Consider the following 27,798-nt stretch of genomic DNA (forward strand, 5'->3'; position numbering starts at 1 on the left):
TAAATATACAACTCGCCATAATGTAGAATCAATGGGAGGCCTGAACTTGTTTTCCTGCAACTAGATGATCTCATCAGGGGGTGATGGGAGACAGTGACAGATCATCAGGCATTAGATTCTTATAAGGAGTGCATAGCCTAGGTCCCTTGCATGTTCACAATAGGTTTGTGCTCCTATGAGAATCTAATGTCACCACTGATCTGACAGGTGGCGGAGCTCAGGTGGTGATGCGGGCGATGGGGAGCAGCTGTAAATACAGACGAAGCTTCACTCACCTGCCTGCCACTCACCTCCTCCTGTGCAGCCTGGTTCCTAACAGGCCGCAGAGCAGTAGTGGTCTGTGGCCCGGGAGTTGGGGACCCCTGCATTAATACTATTCCCTCTGCTTTTGTGTATGTTTTAAAATTTCTGTAATTAAAAAGTTTAAAAAGGAAAGAACATGAGTAGAGAAGTCCTAAATCAATTGCATGCATGGACACTTCACCAGAGAGTTGACAGTGTTGTCCCACAGGCATGAGTGCTGCAGGGCCTTGGCACGCGCCGCCCTCCTCCCCTGCTTCCTATAGTCATTCCTGTCCATTCTTCAGCTCTCGGCTCAAACGCTACCTCCTCAGGGAAGCCTTCCCTGCCTCCCCTTTCCAGAGCAGATCAGAGTCCCCTGTCACACTCTCTAGCATCCTGTACTGATAACCTTCAGCTTGTTCCTGTGATGGAGTGACTTGTGTCTGCGATTGTGAGCTTCATGAGCGCCACGCCTGTGTCTGCAGTTGCTCACCACCTTGCCCAGTGCCCAGCATGTACTAAATACTCAATAAATGTTGAATGAGGCTAATTACAGCAACAGTTGAAATGCCGGGCCTACTTGTGGCCTCTGCAGCACGGTGGTCTCAGGGTGGGCAGACTTCTGACACGGCAGCTTAGGGCTTCCAGAGCAAGCCTCCCATGGCACAGGATGTGGAAGCCGCCAGCTTCTTCTTCTGAGTCTGTACCCAGAAACTGGCACAGCATCCCTTGCACCAAATTCCACTCGTCAAGCAAACCCAGAGCCCACCCAGATTCAAGGAGAGGGGGCATCAACCCCATATTTTGATGGGAGGAGCATCAAAGAAACTGTTGCTCCTGTCTCCTCTGCTTCCTGTAGGTCATCCTTAATCCACCCAGCTGACTCACTGTCTGCCGCTGTTCAGAGTTCAGTCCCCATCTTTCTTGCCTAACTCTCCAAGTCTCCAAACATTTTCCATTGCTGTAGCTCTTTCTGGCCTCAAAGACTGTCATAACATCGTGCAAATGCTAGAGACGCAGCTCTCATGCTGGGCACTGTACCTTTGCTGGGCAGACACATGTGAGCAAGAACACGCACAGTCTGTGGCTGCTTGTTGCTGAGGGTCCAAACACAGGAGTCAGAGGATCAATCAGTAGAAAGAAGAATACTAGGGAATTACAAATGAGAGGAGGGCTGTGAAGGAAAGGGACAAGCAGTGTGCCACACAGGATGATGATGGGGCTCTAACTGGCACTCTGGGACTTTGCCACATCATCTTGCCATGCCCACACAGCGAATCACATTAGCAATAGCCATAGTACCTTTTAATACGAGAAGGGACACTTCCGCCAGCTCTTGACTGAGGGTTGTTTACACTGTTCAGAAATTTCCAGATGACCTAATTCAGATGTGCTTGAAATGTGTATTTGAGGTCTAGAAAGTGGAGAGTCTGCAGAAGGACGCTGCAGCAGACGCAGGAAGAGACAGGTTCCTTGAAGCACCTACCTGCCCACAGAGCCTGGCCTGAGCGAGGGCCGCTGGTGGAGCAGGCACAGTGTTTGTCCAGGTGGTCAGGGGCGGGGCCATCCTCAGGCCAGGGAATCCAGGCAGCAGCCACAGCTTTTCAGGGAAGCCTGGAGGGTGACTCCCAGAAGGAGATGCCAGTCCCTTGGCAGGGGAGGCTTGGGAGAGCTCCTCAGATCTGAGCCTGGGGTCTGGTGAAAGCCCCAGCCCAGGCAGACCCGGGACTGGGGCCTAAGCCTGGCCACCTAGACCCAGAGAGGAAGAGCCAGGGTGGAAACCAGCCCTGCAGACCACTGGCCATGGGCCAACCTGAGAGGCCAGCATGCCCCTTGAGATCATCTGACTGGCTGCAGAGGAGATCTGGGGTCACGTGGGGACAGTAGTGAGTAACGCTTGGATCCCACACAGGGAATCTGACCTAAAGCCACATCTTGTACGCGGCCCAGAAAAGTTATTCATGGGTCTTGAATCTGAGAGAGAGGAGCCAGGGAAGGGAGAGGCAGGGGAATGGGGCAAGGAGAGGAGGAAAGCCAACAGCAGGAATTCTGCGGTTCAGATGCATGCCTAGGCCCAGGTATTAGGTCCTTGGACCTGCACATGCACACCTCCAGTGAAATCTGTGGCTTCTTCACGAAGGAATTAAGGCTCCACAGCCATATGTATCTGGGGAAGAGCCTGGGAGAGGTAGCAGCTAGGAACCTTCTTGATTCTGTGAAGATGATGCCATCGTCCTTTGCCAGCACACCCTCATGTGCATTTTTGAAGAAGGGAGTCAGCAGGGCCTTGGCTGTGGCATGTTACCATTTAGCGTTTGCATGGCATGGTCAGTGGGAGGAGTGCTGGCCAAGCCCGTGCCTGTCCATCTTTTCAACCCCTGGTCCTCAGCACAAAGTCTGGCTTGGCAAATGCCGGTCAACCCTCCAAAGCAAGGGCTGGTTTGTCTGACCATGTCAGGCAAAGCCAATTACTAACTGCATGGGCTCAGATGAGTTACTTAGCATCTCTGAGGCTCAGCTCCTTCCTCTGTAAATCAGGGTTAGCAATATTCTGGGAGAGATCGTGACTGTCTCATATACCATGGGGCCCCTGGCATGCAGCTGGTGCCCAAGCATATCTGGGATGAATGCTTAGGTTATAGTGAGACAGGACCCATGCTCTCAGCCTTCTCAGAGGAGTTCTGTGACTGGCACCCAGCCACGCTATGGATCTCCTGCATACCCAGTGTTCTTACCCATCCAGCCTGAGGTGGGCTCTTGGAATTGGCAGCCCCTGGTGAGAAAATTGTTGCAGGACAACTTCTCTAGAAGGAGGTACTGAGATGGAGTTTGGGGTGCCAGGTGTTTATTAGGAATCAATGCCTGTGGAGGGATGTGAGAAGAAGCATGATTGGGCAGAAAGAGAACTCGAACTGCCCTGAAGGCTCCACAAAGCCCTGGCTTTGGAGAATCAACCAGCATTTGCCAAGCCAGACTTTGTTCTAAGGACCAGGGGCTAAAAAGACCGACAGGCACAAGGTTGGCCAGCACCCCACTCACTGACCATGTCATGCAGAGGCTAAATGGTGACGTGTGACAGCCAAGGCCCTGCTGATTCCCTCCAGTGCCAGTGTACCATGAGGGTGTGCTGGCAGAGTGCCCTGGAGTGGATTCTGCCCATCAGAATGCCACCATGGGACTGAGATGACGCTATTCTCTGTCTCGCAAGCACCAGAGACAGGTGACCCTGGGAAGACCTGGCTTGGGCAGGGCGGCTCTGCAGCAGAGGCAGGCCCTGAAGAACTGGCAACCAGAGGGCCTGTGCCGACCACACTCCCTACAAGTTCTTTCTTGAGGCATCTCCATATGACCATAGAGATTTTTTGCTTAGCTTGTGGTGCCTCAATTGAGCGTATACAAGTAAATATGTGGAGAGGACCTCATAAGGAATCACTTGTTGGAAAGACACATATTTGCATGTCATTTTTAGGCTTTGATAATATAAAAGTCAAAGAAAGGCATTAAATGGGCCATTTGCTGTCTGGGTTGTCTGTTCCAATCATGTAGGAATGATTAGAGAACTAGCTCATTGTTCCAGGAGCATGTTGGATAGGGACCTCAACTGGAAGAGAGGAGCACATGAGATGGGGAGAGAGAGAGACTTTACTGCAGAAGCACTATGGTGTATTTTGGCTGGGAGGGGAAGTCTAAGGCTGTGGTACTTACTAACCACACACAGTGACTAAACAATCAGTGACTACTCGTTGAATGGAGGGAAAGATTTTTTTTGAATATCTAAAACATGTAAGGTGTGGGTGCTGGAGCCCAAGATTGCTTCTCTTTTTTCAAAGTCACGGGGAGCCCCCGAACAGACCTTACACTGAGACAGCCTGACTAGTGTATAGGAGAAGAACCCTCCGGTGAAGTTGGAGTGGCCAACTTCAGTGAGGGACAGAGATCTGTGGACACTAGAGCCAGGCTGGTGCTGGGGGATGATTTCGGCTGTGCTTTGTTCTGGACCCCACAAGAAGCTCCAGTTCTTGTGAGGCCAACTTAGAACTGGAAAGCCAAGCAAACCCACTCAAAGATTGCAAACACAGAAGAACCATCTGGAAGTGTGAGACAGCTTTGCATCGATGAAGCAGAAAGACTGTGGTGGTGTCCAAAGGTGTCGACTCATGAATGCTTCGTGACAGCCTTGGCTCTGTATTCAAGTCAACACCATCACAGAAACCAGGATGCCACCCATAATGGCCATACTGCAATGGCGATGGCCTGGGGGAAGGTCCACAAGACCAAAAGGGAAGGAGCTCACTGTGGGCTGCTTCCTTCCTTGCTCGGGACTCTCGGCAACAATGACAATGGGCAAATGGAAGAAGTTATAGCCACTCAGCTCTCTCAGGAGCTGTGTCAGCTCTCTCAGGAAGCAACCAGGGCAACTCACAAGGCCAAAGCCCTGGACATCAAAGCTGGGAAAAACACTGGTGTCCAGTCCTGGTTTAGTCAGTTCCTTCCTTGACCACCAGTCCCCCAGGCTGCCCGTAGATAGCAGGACAACATCACTGCCCAAAGGAAGTAATGTCCCAGTGCTCAAGGTTGGCAATCTTTATTTTCTAGAAGTTTTCTAACTGCTGAACTCTGACACATGAAGTACATATTTGAGAAATGATTAATTTGAAATGTTTATAAAGATATTAATTCATTATATTGTTCCTACTCCACACAAGGCATTTGTGTGTAATGAGGAGGGTGGGCATTTAAGACATGTACCAGAACAGGTCCATGCAAAGCTACTTGTCCAGGCTCCCACCTGGGGAGGCTCCATAATTGTCCTAGTGAGGCTGTCCTGTGTGAGGCTCAGCACCACTGGGACTCCCATGAGAGAGCGTCAGAACCGCAGTATCTAAAAATAAAAACCAAACTCAGCTGTGTTCTTTGCACCTAACTGCACAATGTTATTTAGGAGTGGCTCTTGAATCTTTTTTATCCTCTCAAGTTCCTATAAGGGCAAATATCTGGGTCTCCTCTTGGAAATGGTCAGTGGATGGCTCTGTCCATAAGTGACCTTGGAGAAGTTATCCTCCCCTTTACTATGGATGCAGTGCCTGTGCTGGGCCCACGTTGATCTGCTGGTCCCAGGTCAATGCTTTCTTCCCACCCACTGTCCCCTCACGGGCAGCATGTCGATGGGATAGCAAGGCCTGCGCTTCACCCCTTTGCCCTCCCTGGCTGCTGCCCATGTATGCTCACTTTATTCCTCATTCTCTTGTGCTTTAGAAGTGGGCGGGGAGAAAAAGGGTGAAATGGCAGGGTCCAGTGCTTTTGTGTCCCCTTTGGGAAGGGATGGCGTTGGAACGGAAACCACAACGATCCACAAGGCACTGGGGAAATTAAATGCTTCCTCTAGAGCAGTTGGCAAAGTCAGGGGTGGTTTATGGTGCTGTTCCAATAGTCCTCCTTGGAAATTCCATTTGACTAACACATAAAAGCCTGAGGAGTAAATTTGGACAGAGGAGAAATAAAAACTTGTCAGCCATGATGGTTTTAAGGTATTTGGAGATCTTATTTCCATTTTCTTATTCCCATTGCTTACTCTTCACATTTTTTTTAGAGACTAGTCAATTGCAGTAGAGAGAAGCAGGGAAAGTAGAACAAGGAGTTCAATCTGTAACTGACTGAACAATCAGTTGAGGTAACTCACTACCTTCAGACCAGCCTTCACACCCTTAATATATCTATTTGATCTTTAATTGCACACACTTAAAATATTGAGACAGGGTAAAGAAAGTGACAAGTAATTAATGTTTCATATACACATTAAAAAGCACTTTTCCAATATGCTAAATATTTTCAAAGGTGATACATTTTGCCAAATTGTGAAAAGAAAGACACGAAAGATTCAAAGGTGAATTCTATTATTTTTTTCAGCCTAATCTCTAAGTTAAAAGCTTTTAAAATGTTGCCACTATAGAGTAAGAAAAGGAGAAGCATGGCAGTAAATAGCCTTTCCAGCAAGGCCTGTGCTTCACCCCTTTGCCCTCCCTGGCTGCTGCCTGTATCTGCTCACTTTATTCCTCCGAATAAAGTGGGCCTCAGGAAGAAGAGGGCCAAGAAAACCAGCCCATTTTCTAGGGAGCAGACGGTGGACCCAAAGCAAGTGCCACTCAACAGAACAAGCCTACAACAGGGCCAAGGCTGGCTTCTGCGAACCCAGCTGTTATAATCTCCCTGCTCAGGCCATGGAGGGACACTGTCACCATACCAAGGAATAAGTGGAATCCTTGTCTAGGTCAAAACCTCCAGCAGGACAACAGACTTTGGATGTCTTGTGGGTGGGGCCAGTTGTCCAGGGGTTCACTGGCCAGACCTGCAGATCGTTTCAAAATAAGAACAAGCACCTTCACTGGCCCAGAACAGAACAAGGAGAACACAAGGAAATTAGGTCTGAGATTGCCTGGAAAGGTTCTAGACCTGGCATGGGTTATCAGGCTCAGAAGCAGGGTAGAAAATTTCCCAAAGATGGACATTTTCACGAAACCTTCTGCTTTTGCAGTCTGTAGCAGCAGCCAGTGATTCTGTGTCCCTTTTTGGAAGAGGCAGCATGAAGACTGAAGCCACAGAAGTTCACAGTGGATGGAGAAAATCCAAGGGCTCCTCCAGAGGCAGCGACATTGACGCTCCGGCGAGTGGCAAAGCCAGGGTGCTCCACAGTGCTGGTCCTTAGTCCTCCTTTGAGAATCACAGGCATCACAGTCAAGAGCCAATCAACAGCCTCCTTGACTAGTCAGTCGATTTTGAAATATTTGCTTTGGCAAATTCTGACTACAAGTAATCATATTGTTCAGATTCATCCCTTTTTGAGTTTTCTTTTCTCTTTCACTCTCTCTGGTCCCATCAGTGAGGAAACTGCTTCTATATTTCTCATTTCTTCCAAAAGGACCATGCACCTCAGAGAAGACCCATCAGAGGGAGAGCGCTCCTGAGGTTGTCTCCAGCAACATAGACGACAGCTTCAAGCTTCCCTCTCTCCTTGTAAATGAAACCCACTGGGCCTGGCTGATGCAACCCAAGTTCTTCAGGGTTTTCATAAGATCTCGACGGAATCTCTCACCCACAAAAACATAGAGAACAGGGTTCAGGCAACTGTGGAAGAAGGCGATGGTCTGGGTGACCTGGAAGCAGATGTCAATGTTGGTGGAAACGGCACAGCTGGAGATGAACATGGCATAGGCGTCAATGGTCTGCACCAACAAAATGCAGTTATAGGGAAACTGAGACAAGACAAAGACAGTCAGGACAGTGATGGTCACTTTTAGGGCCTTGTGCTTGGATGACTTCTTGGCTTGTATCAGGGTGTGAATAATGATGGTGTAACAGCAAGCCATGACCACGAAGGGGAGGAAGAACCCCAGAATGACCTTCAGGGTCAAGACAGCTGACTTCAGTTTGGTGCTCTCGTCGCTAGGGTAAACCATGGTGCAGACAGCAATGCCAGATTCCTCCTTGATTTGGCTGTATAAGATTTCTGGGATGCAGAGCGCAGCTGCCAATACCCAGATGGTAAAGCAAACCATTTTGCTGTAGAGAAGCCTTTTCTCCCTCCAAGTGTGTGCTCTCATGGCCTGGGCAATAGCGATGTACCTGTCCACACTGATGCACATGATTAGCAACACACAGCTGTAGAAGTTCATCTTGTACATGCTGTTGACCACCTTGCACATGAAGGTCTGGAATTTCCACTGGTCAGCAGCGGCAATGGCCCAGAAGGGAAGAGTGACAAGAAAGAGGAGGTCAGCAATTGCCAAATTCAAAAGGAACATGTCAGTCATCGTCTTCACTCTTGTGCAGTACCAGTAGACCAGGATGACCAGACTGTTGCCCAAGGCGCCCACGATGAACACCAGCCAGTACAAGGGTGGGAGGAAATGGCTCGCAAACTGCCTGACATTGTTTTTCTCACAGTAGAAGTCAGTGAAGTTGAAGTTAACGTAGTCTTCCATGGAAGAGGTGGATTCAGAGCCATAGTCATCAGCCATGTTAGGAACAGGGCTCTGCAAGGGGACACAAGATGGCATTAGGTCAAGGAAAGTATTTTGAAGGTCGTGTCTGATGGCAGGGGCATGGACCTCTTGACCCTTCCAACCTCAAACACCTATGGTAAGGCCAAAGACACGTAGGCATTCTGAGGACATCTGCTTGGGTTGTCACATATTTATTTGTTCAACAGATGTTTATTAAGCACGTACTGTATGTTGGCTACTGTGCTATGCACCAAAGAAACTGTAGTAAATAAGTCAGATGTGACTCTCAGGGAACTTACCTTCCCATAGAGCAACCAGACAAGTGAACGAACATTTATAGTATGCATGCCGAGTGCTCTGATAGGGTAAGAGTGCCTCCACACTATTGACGGGCAGTTTTATCAAACTGTGGGTTTGACTGTGATCGTCCTTCTCCTATCTATTCAGTTTTTCACTGACCCTAAAAAAGGTTAGCAAGGGCTCTTAAACTCATCTGGATCCCAGTCCCCTGAGTTTCCTGAAAGCTCCAGGAGCACCAGCATACACCCACATACACATGCACATACACGTACACACACAGACACTCTCAACCCCACGTACACACACAAGCATCATGACCTGCTCTATAGTTAGCAGGACCCATAGTCCAAAAATTATTAGGAATTTCAACACATCCAGCATTCAATCAAACAAGAAGCACTTCTAAGCACAGGACCCCTGTGTGACTGTGTGGGTTGCACAGCCATGAAGCTGGCCCCAACAAGCACACACACTCACATGTACATGCATACACAAAATACATGCACTTGCACATGCTCTCATGTACACAAACCTGCCAACACTCATGCTCACGTGCACATATATACACGCTCATGCATGCACACATATATATGCACATATACGTGCATACACACGCACACTTCTTACACTTTTTTGGGGTTCCTGAATCAGAAGCTATCCTAGAACCCCTCCCATGGAAACAGGAAATGAGGGCTGGAAATGAGACCCTGAGATGTAAGCCCTTGAGTCAAACCTGGGGTGGGAGGGAATGAAGGACGTGGACTGCCCATGGAGGAGGAGGGGAGAGTCCATGCCACACCTGCTACATTCCTTCCAAAACCTCTGCCCACAGATCCTCAAACACTCTCACTTCCCACCAGTTTCCCTCCCAGCGCTCCCATTAGGACTCTCAAATTCCACCAAGGACTACCAGCTCTCACTCCCTTTCCTTGAGGGACATTCCTTGCCAAATCTCATCTCTACTTTTATTTCTCCTGAGGCAAATGCGGTAGTTCAATTCATCTGGATGCATTTGGACTAGAAGTCACCCAAAATCCACAGTAAGTTTTTATTTTGTTTTGAACAGTTAATATTAACAAATATATAAGTACAAAGATTATTTTATGTACTTAAATGTTTATATTTAAATAACAAAATATTCTCTACCTTCTGTTAGCTGGGCTCTCCCTATCTGTATACATTGTAATATCCATCTATTTCTAGTAGATCCGACCAGCATTTCCCAGACCATGTTTTGGGTGAACACTAATGGTTAAAATAGTTGAGAATCTCTGCTGCATAATCCTTCTTTGAAATTCACAATACTCCTGAGCAAGTTGAAGGATCTGAAAAGTCCTACAGAACTTGTTTTATTATTTATTTATTTGTTTGTTTGTTTGCTTGTTTGTTTGTTTTGAGATGGATTTTCAGTCTTGCTGCCCAGGCTGGAGTGCAATGGCGCCATCTCGGCTCACTGCAACCTCCACCTCCCAGGTTCAAGCGATTCTCCTGCCTCAGCCTCCTGAGTAGCTGGGATTACAGGCGCAAGCCACCATGCCTGGCTAATTTTTTTTTTTTTTTTTTTTTTTTTTTTTGAGACAGAGTCTTGCTCTGTCACCCAGGCTGGAGTACAGTGGCACAGTCTCGACTCACAGCAAGCTCCGCCTCCCAGGTTCACACCATTCTCCTGCCTCAGCCTCCTGAGTAGCTGGGACTACAGGCGCCCACCACCATGCCCAGCTAATTTTTTGTATTTTTAGTAGAGACGAGGTTCACCATGTTGGTCAGGCTGGTCTCGAACTTCTGACCTCATGATCTGCCCATCTCCACCTCCCAAAGTGCTGGGATTACAGGCGTGAGTCACCGTGACTGGCCCAGAACTTGTTTTATTTTAATTGCACATTAGCACAGTAAAGACTCTGAGAAATCCTTCAGAATCCGTTGAATTTTGTTTAGCAATGTTTTCAAACCTTATTGGAATATAGAACCTGTTGTGTGTGTGTTTGTGGAGGGCTTCTTAGATATCAGGGCTCACTGAGCTGATTGATAAAGGACAGTAGATGTTAGTCCTATTTGGGCCTTGGCTAGCAGGAAATAGCAGGAGGACCCAAGGTAACTTGGATAACAACTGGGAAAATCTGACATCTAGTCCTGACTCCATCTCCAATATGTGTCCCTATTGCAAAGAGCGGGACCCAGGAGCAGGATCCTGGAGGTGGCTCTTCAGGCCAGGGCAGCTGGAAATGGCCCATTACTGCGAAGAACTAAAGAAAACTCATCTCCCTATTTTATATGGGATTAGTCCCTAGGCCTAGTTCATCCATTTCAGTTTACACTTTGGCCCTTATCTGGAAACCTAGCCTCTTGAGAGGACAGACCTCCTAGCTGACACACATTTTACAGACATGCCAGGAGAATCCTCCCAACACTGGACACGGGAACCAGTTGCAATCATGGCCCCACTAAGACAGTCGTCCTGTGGGAGGTGAGGTTTGAGTGGACTTTGAGCGAAATAAGTACTTGAGAATAGAAGGAAGACTGTGAAGAGCACGGAGACCCCAAAGTGGACATCACAGCAGGTTTAAAAGGTTGGGAGGATGACCTTTTGGAGGAACCTCAGTAAAACCCAGTAAAACCATGCAGATGAGCAAGTACCAACTTGTGAATCCACAGACGAATAGGTGCTAAACTTGCTCTTGAAGTTTTTGTTTGTTATTTGTGGGTTGGTGTTTTTTGGTTTTTGTTGTTTTGGTCTTTTGGGGGTTTTTTTGGTCGAATAGTTTTAATAGACTCTCACGTGAGCCTGAGCCCAAGGCTGTGAAGCAAATCGCAAGCAGCCTCACAGATGAGGGCCCAGGGGTCTTGCTGCATGGAGTTGCTTCTCCAGTCCAGCAAGCCTGCTCTCCTCCTGCTGCAGCTCCAGGTAGCGAGGAGCAGCATGGATTTTAAAGACATGTTCAGAGGAGGACAGACAAGGGAGAAAGAGGAAGGCACGGGAGGAAAGAGGGCATGCTTGGCAAAAGGGCAAGCACAAGAAACAGCTTTGGTTCATGGGGAGAAAATGAGACGGGGAGTGGGGAGGGGGGCAGGTAGGAAGGCCAGCGTCACTTAGCTGTGTTAGTCCTGGGCTAAGGTGCTGGAAGGAGGTGGATTCCTGGGCCAGCGAGGGAAAGTGGTCTGGAGTGGGACCTGGAGGAGACTGTAGAAGGGGCAGAACGGGAGAAATGTGCAGAAGTCCCAGGACCTGGGTGACCCAGCTTTCTCCACGGCCCGGCGAGTAGGCGCAGCCAACACTCCCAAGACTGAATCCCAGACAAGGACATTGTGTCCTGCTGGAAGCCCAGGGGCATAGTTTTTCTGCTGGGTGAGGATTAAGGACCTCATGCTTTTGCATGAAGTTAGTTAGCTAGATTAGGGACTCCTCAGGCATATTTTTTAAGTGGTTGAATTTTACACTCCAAATCTAGATTTATATAAAATTTGTCAGGACCACAAGAGGAATCCTAGAATAATACCCCCCTGTGTCACGACTCTTAGACATCAAATCCTCTGGAAATCCCCCAGTAAATGTAAACAAACCTCAGCGCACAACTAGGGCAAGGGGCCCATCCTGCCTGTCTGTGTCCCAGGCAAGCCTCTGAGCGCACAGGCTGTTGCTCACACACAGGCATGTCCTCTTCCCTCAGGAGTCCTGGGCTCAGAAGCAGCAGCCCAGGCATCCTGGTTGTGAACACCCAGAGCAGGAAGAAGGTCCCAGAGCTTTCCAGGGCCTCCTTCTCTGACTCACGTGTTCTTTGGAAACCCTTGGCCAGACCCAGGCTCAAGATTCCCCTCTCTGGGGAATGGGCAGAGAAAGGGCAGGGACTGTGCTTGCCAAGGCTTCCATTGTGCCTTAGCACCAAGAATGGGCACAAGGGAATGGGAGAGATGGAATAAGAGAGGGCACAAGAAGGAGGAAGGTGGGAAAACAATGAATGTGTTATCAGCAGGGATGCTGGCAGACACCTTGGCCCCACACTTGAGAAAGTATTAAATCCCAACAATCAGACCTGGATTTCAGTGCTTTGACATTCACCCTGAGGGAGCAACCCAGCAAAGCTATGATTGCCAACAGCACCCCTCAAGGGCTCTTCCTCCAAATCTCTATGAGACCTTGAACCCTCAAACCACCTTCCCCAGTCTCGGTCTCCTCATCTGTAAACGGGACTCTGCCTTTACTGTGATGCTGAAGGAATGTGGGGCACCTGCATGGGTGACTGGCCCAGCACATCCTCAGAAAGGTGGCCACAGGGTGCCACAGCTACTTTCCATGGAATGTGGGAGTCAGGGCCACAGGGGTCCTATCTTCTTCCCATTTAGATGGCGCCAGACTCCTCTGATTAGAGAAGGTCATTATTGAGATGCAGTTTCCTTCTTATCTGGGGCTGCTTTGCAGAGTTTGGCTGTTATCCAAGATCCCAAATGATAAAACCAAATGACTGGCAATCTCAGAAGCAGCCCTGGCTCTGCTGCCTTCATCTACTTCTGTTTCCACAGCCTCAGGTGTTGAAAGGTGAATTTAATGCAGGAGAAACTGAAGAATCTACTTTTGGTCAGAAGAATAGTTACTTCACCAGGACCAAATTAATTACTTTTTTGTTGTTATAGATATAGGTACAATTAGGTAACTACACATATGTAATACTAATGAATCATTAGCATATCATAAATAATTTAGTTGATGAACTGTTTCAACCACCACTCTCTTTAGAGCATGGAAACCTACAATGCACTGTGAGGCAGTTTGTTAGCCCACTTGCTAGGAAGTCTGGATTTCAATTATCTACCTGTAAAACCCAGGCTTTCTCTTTGAGAAAAGCAAAATTAAAGCCCTTAGGTAATTTTGTAAGGCATTTATGAATCTAACAAAAGCATGGGAAATCAATTTGATTCTATACTTAATTACATTGGCTGTAAAAGAAAAAAAGATTCTCTAGATTATGATTTGATTCACCGATTTTTTTTTTTTTTTTTTTTTTTAAGACAGAGTCTCACTTTGTTGCCCAGGCTGGAGTGCAGTGGCATGATCTTGGCTCATTGCAACCTCCACCTCCCAGGCTCAAGCGACTATCGTGCCTCAGCCTCCCAAGTACATGCGCATGCCACCACACTCAGCTATTTTTGTATTTTTAGTAGAGATGGGGTTTCGCCATGTTGGGCAGGCTGGTCTTGAAATCTTGGCCTCAGCCAGGTGATCCGCCCACCTCTGCCTCCCAAAGTGCTAGGATTATAGGCATGAGCTACCGTGCCCAGCCTAACTCACTAATTTTTGTTCAGCTCTTGACCTTTCAGGGGAATGTATACCGTTATGTGTTTTCATAAGGTCTACATAATGTTATGCAAGAAACACAACTAATGTGCCCACCGTGGGTTTTTTAAAAGCAAATTACATGAATTATCCCTTTACCTCATTTGTCTGAGTTTTAGAACAGGCACATGGAACTAAGCACACTCTAGTTAAAGGTCATTAAAAACCCTTAGCTATTTATAACACCACATTTTCCTCTGTCTCCACAACATACCCCAAAGCGTAGCTGCCTCTTTGCATTTGCAACACCTTCTGTGCTGGACAACAACCTACCCAGTAATGGGCATTGCCAGGCAGAGATCTTACCCTGGGAATCCACACAGATAAATCTTTCCTCCACAGTGGATCCTTCCCACACCCCCTAAAAAGGGAAGATGAGCGTGTGTTTTGAGGAGCCGGAGGAGCATGGCTGTACTCACTGTGAAATCTGTGGGTGTCATGGTGCGTCAGTCAGATGCAAGTCTGCTCCTGGAAAAGGGACACACATCAAAAAGGGGACTGGCTTGTAAACGTATAGTAACAACCAAACGCCAAAAAGATGGAGATTAAATTTTAAATCTGTTTGTTCTTCTGAAAACAATATGCCAAGCAGGAGTTAGAGTCTATATAGTGTTCTAGGTTTCAGAATCATCACAGTCGTCCACACAGAAATGCAAGAACCTCTCCTTTGAAGTTATCATTCACTTCTTTGACTCTGAGGGTCACCTGATTCTAGCATTTGTTTTCTTTCTACTTAGACAATAATTAGTGCATCTCCCATCCACACATGAGGAATGGCAGGGGGGCTGTTAAATTTTTCCCAGCCCATCCTTTCTACATTAGCTCCCTTTCCCTTGATTGAGCTTCTCTGTCCTGTCCTGTTTTGCTGACTGGTTCCCCTTTCTCTGCTCTATCAGCTAAGGGACTCACCGAAGCTAACAGGACAGTGGTCGCTTTGAGAATGCCCTGGGCTCTGGATTCCCCAGGAAAAGGGCCTTTGAGTAACCAGGTGGCAAGAAGAACATGAGGGCTGGATGGCGTCCGCTGGGGTTGGGGCCCCCTCCCTAAGAGACCCAGTGCCCCCAGAACCCACCTTTCTCCTCTTTACCCTGACTTCAGCAGGAAAAGGAAGTCCTAGGTTTGTGTACTAAAGAAAATGAGTTCTAGTTCCCTAGTGCACAGAGCCTCGGAACTGACTGAAATAAATCTCGAGTTGTCATTTTCATGTGTTTTGAATCTCTTTAAAGCCCACCCCTGTATAACCGAAGAAACAACAGCTTGACTGCCTTCAAGGACGGAGTCTGTGCCTGAGCTGGGGCATTTCCTTTTATACTCTTAGCAAGTACATTTCAAAGAAACCTGTCCAGCGTCACACCCCAAGGTTCTCGAAAAAAATAATCTCTTTCATAAATCCAATCCTAACCTGTTGGCTTCCTTTCCATAACAACATCATGACCCCACCCTGCTTTTCTGAAAGTACAGTGGTTCCCAATGCATAATGTGTGGTAAAACCACTTTGAAAAACTGGCAGTTTCTTAACACGTTATTAATGCACTCACCATGTGATCCAGTCATCCTACTCCTAAGTATTCACCCAAGAAAGTTATAAGCATATGTCCCCATAAAGACCAGTATGTGAATGTTCATTACAGCTTTACTCTGTAGTAGCTAAAAACTGCTAACAACCTAAATGCCCATCAAGTAGTAAATGGATAAGTTAACTTTGAAATATCCATCCAATGGAATAGGGAATGAATGACCGATTCACACAGCAACATGGACAAGTCTCCAAACAATTATGCCAAGAAGCCAGACCAAAGGGAGTTCATACTGTATGATTTCACTTGTATAAAACTCTAGATAATGCAAACTAATCTATTGTGATGGAAAGCAGAATCACTGATTTCCTGGCAATAGAGAGAGAGAAGGGGAGGTGGCTGGGCATGGTGGCTCACACCTATAATCCCAGCACTTTGGGAGGCCAAGGTGGGTAGATCACCTGAGGTCGGGAGTTCGAGACCAGTCTGGCCAACATGATGAAACCCCGTTTCTACAAAAATACAAAAAATTAGCCAGGTGTGGTGGTGTGCGCCTGTAGTCTCAGCTACTCAACAGGCTGAGGCAGGAGGATCACTAAAACCTGGGAGGCAGAGGTTGCAGTGTGCCAAGATTGTACCACTGCACTCCAGTCTGGGCGACACAGCAAAGACTCCGTCTCAAAAAAAAAAAAAAAAAAAAGAGAGAGAGAGAGAAGTGGAGCATGGGAGGGCAGGAGGGCAGGTGGGTACAAAGAAAAGCTCAGTGGGGGATAAATATGTTCGCTGTCTGGGTTGTGTGAGAGCTTCACAGGGGTGTATATATGTCAGAATACACATTCTGCATTGTAATATTTGCAGTTTATTGTAATTGGACCTCAGTAAAGCTGTTCAAGTGAGGCAGGGAAAGCAAAGTACGATGAAAACATTCTGGTTTTCTTCACCTCTCAGTGTCATCTCTGGCTGCCAGCAGGCCCTAAGGAGGAAGGCAGCCAGAACTTCCTCCTGGTAACCTCTCTGCCGGTAGCTTTTCAAAAGTGCACTGGAGTGCCTTGTGCTGTTATAGCCACTATGGACACACGTGGGTTTTAGTTATTTATTTATTTTTGGTTTGTTTTTGTGGGGTTTTTCCTTTTATTTTAGCTTCAGGGGTATATGTGCAGGTTTGTTATATAGGTAAATTGCGCTTCATGGGGGCTTGGTGTTTAGATTATTTCGCCACCCAGGTTAATAAGCATAGTACCTGATTGGTAGATTTCTGATCCTTACCCTCCTACTTCCCTCCATCGTCAAGGAAGTCCCAGTGTCTGTTGTTCCCTTTTTCATGTCTATATGTACTTAACGTTTAACTCCCACTTATAAATGAGAACATGTGACATTTGGTTTTCTGTTCCTGTGTTAGTTCACTTAGGATAATGGCCTCCAGTTCTATCCATGTTAAAGGACGTGATCTTGTTCTTTTTTATGGCTGTGTAGCATTCTATGGTGTATATGTACCATATTTTCCTTCTCCAGTCTATCGCTGATGAACATTTAGGTTGATTCCATGTTTTTGCTATTGTGAATAGTGTTGTAATGAACATACATGTTCATGTGTCTTTATACCCATATGTTTTTAAGATTAAATTAGATAGATGATAGATAGATAGATAGATAGATAGATAGACAGACAGACAGACAGACAGACAGATAGATAGATAGATAGATAGATACATAATTTGTGTGTATATGTATGTGTGTTTCACATACATATTTCCTGGCTCTGTCTGCTGAGAGGACCTAAAAGCAATGATACACAGCATAATGAGCGCCTAGTGCCCTGATCTCTTGGAGTCTAAACACCTTTCTCCACTGAAGCAGCCAGGACTCCTCGGAGACATGTAACTACATGTTGATGGTGTTGGATTTGAAAACCAGCTGGTTGGTCTTCAAACTCAATACCACCAACATGGAAGCAAACCAGTGTCATATTTGTCCTAAACAGTTGAGGAGGGAAGACACGGCATCTTTATTCCTGGAAAAAATGTCGGCCTAAATCAAAGAATGAGAAAGCATCAGAAAAACCCAAAATGAAGGACTTTCCGCAAAGTAACCAGCCAAATATCTAGGTCAAGTGACACAAAGAAAAACTGAGAAACCATCTTAGGTTGAAGGAGACTAAAGAGACAGGACAAGTAGATGCAATGCAAGAACCTAGATTTGGTCCCAGAGTGGGGAAAAAATAATTCCGAAGGACATGACTGGGAAATTAAGGGTCTTACAATAGGCACTGTGAATTTGATGATAGTGCTGGATCTGTGTTAAACTTCCTGATTTTGCTGACTGCGTTGTGGTTTTACAGGAGAATGTCCCTGTTCTTAGGAACTTTCCCCGGAAGTATTTAGGGGCAAAAGAGCACAGTGTCTTTGGCATATTCTCAAAGGATTCAAAAAATGTGCAAAAAATGCAAAAAATTAATGAAAACACATGTATATAGACAGAAGGAGAATAATAAAGCCAGTGGGACAAAATGAAAACAATGGTTTGGGTGAAGGGTTTATAAGCATTCTTTACACAATTCTTCACTTTTCAGTAAGCTTGAAATTAGATACAAGTAAGACTCACAATACATTTTTAAAAGAAGAGGAAAAAGTATTTTGGCAATTGACCCTAAGACACAAGAAAGCCTGGAACAGGACTGTGTCTGAAATAAAAATGAGTAGCCCCAGCCTCCGGCCTTGACCCTACCCAGCCACCTGGGCATGCACCGAATTTCACTGCAGCCCTCTGGGGGCCAGGAAAACACTAGCATTTATCTGAAAAAAAGACCATGCTTTTCTTTTATGACTTTTTTTGTTACAAAAGTAACACATACGTTTGTAGGAAGTTTGGCAAATACACAAAAACCGAGAGGAGAAAATTAAAATCACCCATAATCTTTCTACCCCAAAATAACGACTTTTAACTTTCTGTTGTTTTCCCTCGCAGCCGTGTTTCTATGAATTCGTACACTTTGAACTTTTATTTTCTTTTTCCCACCCAACAGATTACAATCATTTCCTTCATCATTAAACATTCTTCAGACAGGTGAAGGCATCAGCTATATGGCATCCCGACAGGGGCTGTGCTCCAATTCATTTAAACATTCCCCTCTGTAGGGCAATTCACCTGCTTCTAACTTCTTTTTATAGCTATTTTGAAATATTTCCCAGGTGAATGAAAGATGCGTTTTCTTCAGAACGGTTGTATTCTGCCCCTTTCCTCCTAAGCCAAAGAGCTAAGAACTTTCCCAGGCAGTATTTTTGAACTGTTCTGACATCTTCAACTCTGTGGAGTGATTGCTTCCTGCGTGGCATGACTCCAGGTGCCATCAAGAAGCCCAGTGAGCCTCTGTTTTGAAATAAGGAACTCACCCAGCAAGCAGAAAAGCAGCCACTTTGGAGTTAAGAATTACTCTTCTTTTTTTTTCCCCTAGATGAAAAATGTCCAGTTGAGTTGGGAAGACCTCAACTCAGCAAATTGAATTTTATTACAGCTTGGGGAACAGGGAGGTTGATTTTTGAGATGTCGGTTAGAAAACACTTTATATATATTTCTAATACCCAGGGCTTATGTCACCTCCTTTTTGCTTGCATGAAAGGATTGAATATGATTCATGTAATATCTGAGAAAAATTCCCAAAGAAAGAAGCCACAAAGAGAAGAACGAATGGCTTTGGTTATAGTGAGTAATAGCAAGGTTCAGACTGGAAAGAGCAATAGCTGGTAACGGTGTTGGTAAGAGTTTGGAGAAAAGGCCTCCACACTGCTGTGAGGAGTATACATTTACGTGATCTTTTTGGAGGGTTAAGCCATATCTGTCACAATTTACAAAGCACAACGTCTCTGATTCTGCAGCACGTCTGCTTGGAATTTGCCCTACTGGTATTCTCACAAAAGAGCACAAGGGTCCAGGTGTGGGGATACGTGTTGGAGCAGAACAAAAATTGGAAAACAACTTAAACATTCAGCAATTGGTAATATTATGACACATCAATCCAATAAACCACGTGTAGCCAATAAACAAGGATGGTCCTCATGCTGATAGAAAAGAGGTCCCCAAGACTGTAAGATTAAAATGCAACATGTAGGAAGGCTTATGTTGTGTGATCTTTTTTAAAAAAAATAGAGAAAGACACACACCGCACTGCTCACTAGCATCGAAACATTTTCTGGAAGGTGAACCACGATGACCAATGGAAAATGAATTCATGTTTTCATTTAGATTTTGCAAACTATTTAAATACCTTACTAAGTGTGTGAAATTTTAAGAGCTGTCATAAAAATAACTTGTCAGATTTTTAAAAAAAGAAGAAGCCCAGTGCTCTAACGTTCAGCACACCTGTTTACAAAACTCATCTAGAGGAGGAACTTGTACACTGCTCCAGTTACCGCAGAAAGAGCAAGTCTAGTAATTACATTCACCATGGCTACTTTATGCAACTAAATTGTGCACTAGCTTTCTATAAAGGTTTGTCTTTATTTTTTTTAAAAAATGGTAATATATAAACATAAGCCAGGCAAGATGGCTCATGCCTGTAATTCCAACACTTTGGGAGGCTGAGGCGGGAGCATCACTTGAGGCCAGGAATTTGAGATCAGCCTGGACAACATAGCAAGACCCGTCTCTACAAAATTTTTAAAATATGCCAGGCATGGTTGCCTACCCTGTAGTCCCAGCTACTCAGCTGGCTGAGGCAGGACAATTGCTTGAACCCAGGAGTTCAAGGCTGAAGTGAACTAACATTGCACCACTGCACTGCAGCCTGAGTGACAGAGCAAGACCCTGTCTCTAAAATAAATAAACAAATAAATAGTATATATAATGTAATATAGTATATCATAGAATGTAATATATTACATTTTATACAATATGCATCTGCTTCTGGCTCATAGAAAATTTGGAGAGCCGAAGAGTAAAAACAGGACCTACCCCTCCCTAGACTCCACATCTAGAACCTCCAGACAGCCTTGCCATCTATTTCTCTTTCATTTTTGTCAGAATACGTCTCAAATATTTTATTCTCCCACCTACTAAGTCTCAGTGCTTGCTTTCATTTTCTTCTTGCCGCTGAGGCGGAGGGAAAAATATAGGGTGGAAAATCCCACATTTGACCGAACATACTGAGAGCGAGGACCATCTCAGTGGTCTGTCAGCAGTGGATGGGCAGTTGACTCAGCACTGCAGCAAATCGCTCCGTTGCTGCTCAGTGAGGCCTTGTTGCAGGTGCCATAGGCCACCCATCGAACCCACTTATTCAATGTGTCTTGAGTACCTGATACATTTATTTGGCTTAAACAATGTATAAGACATGATCCATGTCCTCAAGAAGCTTGCATTCAAGTACAGTGGGTAAGTCATGGCTGCAAATAACAACGAATGGAAAATGCTATGAGTTGTGCTAGGAATTGGAAGGAAGAAGTCATGTCTCTAGCTCTGGGGAAAATCCAGGAGGGCTTCATTGAGGAGGTGACATTTTTGCGGGTCCTTGAAGGCTGAAGAGCATGGACACATGCAATGAGGAGAGGGAACATCGCTCCAGGGTGGGAAAACATATGGACAAAGGCATGAAAGCCAGAAAGCATGGGGTATGTGCAGGGACCTGGGAGATAAAGGAAGGGAGAGAGCTGCTAATTCTCCAAAAGAGAAAAGTACCTGTTAGAAAAGTTAGCTTGGAACCTATTATTATCCAATCATTATTTTTGTATTCTCTAACATTCTTTTTTTTTTAACTTTTTTTTTTATTATTATACTTTAAGTTCTAGGGTACATGTGCACAACGTGCAGGTTTGTTACATATGTATACATGTGCCATGTTGGTGTGCTGCACCCATTAACTTGTCATTTATATTAGGTATATCTCCTAATGTTATCCCTACCCCCTACCATCTCCCCAAAATAGGACCTAGTGTGTGATGTTCCCCTTCCTGTGTCCAAGTGATCTCATTGTTCAATTCCTACCTGTGAGTGAGAACATGCAGTATTTGGTTTTTTGTTTTTGCGATAGTTTGCTGAGAATGATGGTTTCCAGCTGCATCCATGTCCCTACAAAGGACATGAACTCATCCTTTTTTATGGCTGCATAGTATTCTATGGTGTATATGTGCCACATTTTCTTAATCCAGTCTGTCACTGATGGACGTTTGGGTTGATTCCAAGTCTTTGCTATTGTGAATAGTGCCACAATAAACATACGTGTGCATGTGTCTTTATAGCAGCATGACTTATAATCCTTTGGGTGTATCCCTAGTAATGGGATGGCTGGGTCAAATGGTATTTCTAGTTCTAGATCCTTGAGGAATCGCCACACTGTTTTCCACCATGGTTGAACTAGTTTACTGTCCCTCCAACAGTGTAAAAGTGTTCCTATTTCTCCACATCCTCTCCGGCACCTGTTGTTTCCTGATTTTTTAATGATTGCCATTCTAACTGGTGTGAGATGGTATCTCATTGTGGTTTTGATTTGCATTTCTCTGATGGCGAGTGATGATGAGCATTTTTTCATGTGTCTGTTGGCTGTATGAATGTCTTCTTTTGAGAAGTGTCTGTTCATATCCTTTGCCCACTTTTTGATGGGGTTGTTTGTTTTTTCTTGTAAATTTGATTGAGTTATTTATAGGTTCTAGATATTAGTCCTTTGTCAGATGAGTAGATTGCAAAAATTTTCTCCCATTCTGTAGGTTGCCTATTCACTCTGATAGTAGTTTCTTTTGCTGTGCAGAAGCTCTTTAGTTTAATTAGATCCCATTTGTCAATTTTGGCTTTTGTTGCCATTGCTTTTGGTGTTTTAGACATAAAGCCCTTGCCCATGCCTATGTCCTGAATGGTATTACCTAGGTTTTCTACTAGGGTTTTTATGGTTTTAGGTCTAACATTTAAGTCTCTAATCCATCTTCAATTAATTTTCGTATAAGGAGTAAGGAAAGGATCCAGTTTCAGCTTTCTACATACGGCTAGCCAATCTTCCCAGCACCATTTATTAAATAGGAAATCCTTTCCCCATTTCTTGTTTTTCCCAGGTTTGTCAAAGATCAGATGGCTGTAAATGTGTGGTATTATTTCTGAGGGCTCTGCTCTGTTCCATTGGTCTATATCTCTGTTTTGGTACCAGTACTGTGCTGTTTGGGTTACTGTAGCCTTGTAGTATAGTTTGAAGTCAGGTAGCGTGATGCCTCCAGCTTTGTTCTTTTGGCTTAGGATTGTCTTGGCATTGCAGGCTCTTTTTTGGTTCTATATGAACTTTAAAGCAGTTTTTTCCAATTCTGTGAAGAAAGTCATTGGTAGCTTAATGGGGATGGCATTGAATCTATAAATTACCTTGGGCAGTATGGCCATTTTCACAATATTGATTCTTCCTATCCATGAGTATGGAATGTTCTTCCATGTGTTTGTGTCCTCTTTTATTTCACTGAGCAGTGGTTTGTAGTTCTCCTTGAAGAGGTCCTTTACATCCCTTGTAAGTTGGATTCCTAGGTATTTTATTCTCTTTGAAGCAATTGTGAATGGGAGTTCATTCATGATTTGGCTTTCTGTTTGTCTGTTACTGGTGTATAAGAATGCTTGTGATTTTTGCACATTGATTTTGTATTCTGAGACTTTGCTGAAGTTGCTTATGAGCTTAAGGATATTTTGGGCTGAGACAATGGGATTTTCTAAATATACAATCATGTCATCTGCAAACAGGGACAATTTGACTTCTTATTTTCCTAAATGAATACCCTTTATTTCTTTCTCTTGCCTGATTGCTCTAGCCAGAACTTTCACCACTATGTTGAATAAGAATGGTGAGAGAGGGCATCCCTGTCTTGTGCCAGTTTTCAAAGGGAATGCTTCGAGTTTTTGCCCATTCAGTATGATATTGACTGCGGGTTTGTCATAAATAGCTCTTATTATTTTGAGATACGTTCCATCAATACTGAATTTATTGAGCATTTTTAGCATGAAGGGCTGTTGAATTTTGTCAAAGGCCTTTTCTGCATCTATTGAGATAATCATGTGGTTTTTGTCTTTGGTTCTGTTTATATGCTGGATTATGTTTGTTGATCTGCGTATGTTAAACCAGCCTTGCATCCCAGGGATGAAGCCCACTTGATCATGGTGGATAAGCTTTTTGATGTGCTGCTGGATTCGGTTTGCCAGTATTTTGTTGAGGATTTTTGCACTGATGTTCATCAAGGATATTGGTCTAATATTCTCTTTATTTTGTTGTATCTCTGTCAGGCTTTGATATCAGGATGATGTTGGCCTCGTAACATGAGTTAGGGAGGATTCCTTCTTTTTCTATTGATTGGAATAGTTTCAGAAGGAATGGTACCAACTCCTCCTTGTACCTCCGGTAGAATTCGGCTGTGAATCTGTCTGGTCCTGGGCTTTTTTTGGTTGGTAGGCTATTAATTATTGCCTCAATTTCAGAGCCTACTATTGGTCTATTCAGGGATTCAACTTCATCCTGGTTTAGTCTTGGGAGAGTGTAAGTGTCCAGGAAATTATCCATTTCTTCTAGGTTTTCTAGTTTATTTGTGTAGAGGTGTTTATAGTATTCTCTGATGGTAGTTTGTATTTCTGTGGGGTCGATGGTGATATCCCCTTTATCGTTTTTTATTGCGTCTATTTGATTCTTCTCTCTTTTCTTCTTTATTAGTCTTTCTCTAACATTCTTAAGTAGCCAACATGAAAATCAGCATGGGGTTGTTGTGCACAGAGCGTCTCCCCACACTTTACAGCCTCTGATGCTCACAGCACTAACATCAAATCGGATACTAACATGAGTCAGGAATGCAGGTCCTTACTTTGATCTTTGTACAATTTGCTACACGGAGCTTGAATCATCTCTTGCATTTTTTCATAGCTCTGCTTTTTGTTCCCTACACGGGGCGGGGTCTCTGAGCCATCTATCAGATCAATCCACTCACCAAGCCTGGATCAGATGCCTGCCAACCACCCAGCAGGGGCTGCACAGGGCCCAGGGTCTCCCAGTGCCAGCCTGTGAGGTGTATACCAGGGGGCTTCAGAACAGACAAGCAGATATTGGAAGAAAAGGACTCTGAAATTCCAGATGCTGAAATAGCAAAGTAGCTTTGGCTCATTCAGGAAAGGGAGTAAGGAGATGGGATCCCACAGACTGGCTGCTGCACAGTTCAGCATACAGTGACCACTCTCTGGATGGACTTGCCAGCCGTCTATGGAGTAACAGCTAATTCAGAATCTAAAGAGGTTGGGTGTGTTTGAAAAGGCAAACCAGCATCCACTGATGAGTCATTTACAATAACTTTTTACTTTACTCTGATCATAAAGGAGTATTTTTACAACGCACAAAAAATCCCCAAAATGCCAACATACATAATATAGAAAATAAAAACTCCTCAAGCACCCTTTCCTAGTTTAGCCATTGTTAAGTATCTGAGATACTTCCTTTCTGACTTTTTCTCTGTAACACAGCGTCACACGCACACACACACACGGACACACAAGCACTTAATAGGAAATCAGACTACACATATAATCTTCTGTCTTTGCTTCTTAATTGCCCATCTTTCATGGATCACCTTCCATACCAATTCAACATAGAGCCATATCATAGGATTGGATAGCTGCTGTGTATTCCATTGTCTAGATACATCACAATTCATTTAACCATTCGCCTCCTGATGCATAGTTTCCTTGTTTCCAATTTTTCACTGCTACAAAGAATCCTTTCCATAGGGCAATGTCTCAGACTCAAGGACCTCATGGGTGCGTCCTTTACCCAGTCCCTGGCCACCATCTTGTCTCCCAGCACCTGCTTCTCCTTTCTTTAAGGTATAAATCACAGACTGCCTTAAGCCTAAGCTTCATGTATGTGAGTGGGAAGGGAGTTTTATTACTCGCCCTACAAGAAACCTGGGTTGGGCATCACCAGTTCCCATTTGCCTTCCTGGAAGTTTCTAGCAAAGTACCTAGTGCCCATGACCTCTGAACAAATTAATGCAAGCCCAGGTTTTAGAAGCCATCATAGCAGCACACAACTGAGGACCAAGATGTCACTGGGTTGGGGGCAGCAAGAAGAAGAGCAATACTCACTGTGGAGGGTGGTGCAACTCTCCCGGGGACAGCAGGCCCCACCAGCTCTCTGTGTCTGGGGAAAGAGCTGTGTTGCTCTCTGCCTGGGATGAGGGGCAGGCTTTGTGGGTTCTGAGCAGGCAGCTACCTGGTAACAACACCCAGAAAGGAAGCCAGGTCACCCTTGCCTGTCACTGGTGGGGTAGCCTGAGAGGGTGGGGAGTCACTTGTGTAGCTTTCAGCAATCAGCAGAGTCAATCATTTGCAATCAGAAACAAAAAGCTGAAAACTGCTGGGATAAGGGGAAACTGTCTCTTCTGAAGACACACATGCAGACTGATGATCTAAGAGCAAATTCTCTCCCTAGAAAGCACAGTTACAGGGAATGGGGAAATCGGAGGGTCCCATCGAGAGAAGTCAGCCTTGTCAGGCTTGCCAGAGGTGCACATTGATGAGATTTCTTTGGGTGGTGTTACCCGAGCAGGCCTGTATCAGATTACCACCCTGTGGCAGATGAAGCACTATCCATCACAACATACATTTTCTGGCCTTGACAGATGTACCAGAACCCCAGAGGGCTGTGCTATCCAACACAGTAGCTACTAGGCAGATGTGCCTATTTAAATTTAAATTAATTAAATTGTTAACTAGGGCCAGTTCAGTGGCTCACCTCTGTAGTCCCAGCACTCTGAGAGGCCGAGGGGGGCAGATCACTAAGCAGAGCCTAGGAGTTCAAAAACAGCCTGGGCAACATGGCAAAACGTCATCTCTACAAAAAACACAAACCATTAGGCAGGCATGGTGGCCTGTGTTTGTAGTCCCAGATACTCAGGGAAGCTGAGGTGGAAGGATCAGGAGGCAGAGGTTGTAGTGAGCCAAGATTGCACCACTACACTCCAGCCTGGGTGACAAAGTGAGACCTTGTATCAAAAAAGAAAAATTTTTTAAGTGTTAACTAGTTTCTCAGTCATGCCAGGTATATTTCAAGTGCTCAATAGCCACATGTAGCTAGCGGCTATCCCAATGGACAATGCAGATACAGAACCTGTCCATCGTCGCCGACAGTGCTATTGAATGGCACTACTTTAGAAAGTCTGCCTGTGAGATGTGGCTAGGAATACATGGAGTGCTGGAAAGCCACAGACACCTTCAAATTGGGGCAAATCTAGTAAGGTTTTACACATCAGGTACATTAACACAGATAATACAATAAATTGTATTAATTACAGGTGTTTTGGTGAAACTTTGAAAAAAGCTAAATATACAAAATATTGCATTTTGAATGAAGCTCACAGGTGAAGTCTTCCCATCCACTGCTACAGTGGGGACTTCAATCCTGATGTGGTTAATGATTTCCTGTCACTGTTATGACAAAGATCCCTGTTATGTATTTGTTCTGAGGGAAAATCACGACTACACTGTTGTGGATGTTAATTTCCACCTCTCAGTGTATTTATTGTCCCGAGGACTCAGTGCTGCTCTCTCATGGCGTGGTACTCCCAGGCACATGTTCCCTTCCTCACCCTCAGTTCCCATAGAGCAAAGGGATGCAGGAGGTGCGCTTGGGTTTATTGTCTAAATGGAAAAAGGCCAACAAATAGGCCATATGAAAGGTAGAGGGCATGCACAGTAAGAACGAAAGAGATGTCTGATTCATCAGCCTTGAAGGAACAGCGGCGCGAGTGAGCCGTGAAATTCCCTTCCTTCGACCAGCGCTCATTGCACATAAATGGTGCCTGAAACTGTACATAACTAAGAACCGGCCAGATGCTCTGGCCTCTCACTCCTCCCTCTCACTTAATAAATAAAGACACAAAAGGAACTGGTGCTAGAGGGAAGAAAATGTTCCCTTACTTGACTTTCTTGACTGAATTTGTTTCTCCCCCGTGTTTGATTGCATGCTTGGAAAGCTTGCAGCAAGGTGAGACACTCACTATTGCAAGTGTCTTGGGTGAAGAAGAGGCTGTGCTTCTCCCTTCTATTGACTCAGGCTGTTTCTTCATCAGGTAAGAGCATACAAGGTAGACACTGCTTACCCCAGACCGTTGGAGTGAGGCTCAGAGGAGGAAGGAGGGTGAGGCAGGCAGTCAGGGAAGAGAAGCGGGGGTAAATGCACCAGGGTGGGAAGATTCCCTCCTCCACACGGGCCCCCGTGGTACAGGTGAGGTGGGGAAGCTTAGGCAGGCTCTTCCATCAAGGTCTGGAAGAGCAGCTGCTCTAGAGCACTCACATGCCCTCTCCTGGGATGCAGAGAGGATCATGAGGCTGGGGAGAAGGGAAGACACAAGGAGGTCATGGAGAGAACTTCCATTTTCTCAAA

General features: G+C 45.2%; 1 protein-coding gene across 1 annotated transcript; it reads right to left on the reverse strand.

The window, feature by feature from the left end:
• Positions 1-5,800: 5,800 nt before the first annotated feature.
• On the reverse strand, positions 5,801-25,893 carry CCR9 (C-C motif chemokine receptor 9). The gene is made up of 3 exons (XM_007983936.3): positions 25,500-25,893; positions 14,328-14,376; positions 5,801-8,312 (listed from the first exon to the last, which is right to left on the reverse strand). The coding sequence occupies exons 2-3, from the start codon at positions 14,346-14,348 to the stop codon at positions 7,224-7,226; spliced, it is 1,110 nt and encodes a 369-aa protein (XP_007982127.1). The 5' UTR covers positions 14,349-14,376; positions 25,500-25,893; the 3' UTR covers positions 5,801-7,223.
• Positions 25,894-27,798: the final 1,905 nt, after the last annotated feature.

Source organism: Chlorocebus sabaeus, chromosome 22 (assembly GCF_047675955.1).
Source record: "Chlorocebus sabaeus isolate Y175 chromosome 22, mChlSab1.0.hap1, whole genome shotgun sequence".
Classification (NCBI taxonomy): Eukaryota; Metazoa; Chordata; class Mammalia; order Primates; family Cercopithecidae; genus Chlorocebus; species Chlorocebus sabaeus.

Bases quoted from the DNA above. Each gene is read 5' to 3' on its own strand.
- CCR9 (XM_007983936.3), bottom strand. From the start codon at position 14,348: ATGACACCCACAGATTTCACA. The intron at 8,313-14,327 runs GTGAGTACAGCC...GTCCCCTTGCAG, and splicing joins TGACACCCACAGATTTCACA to AGCCCTGTTCCTAACATGGC.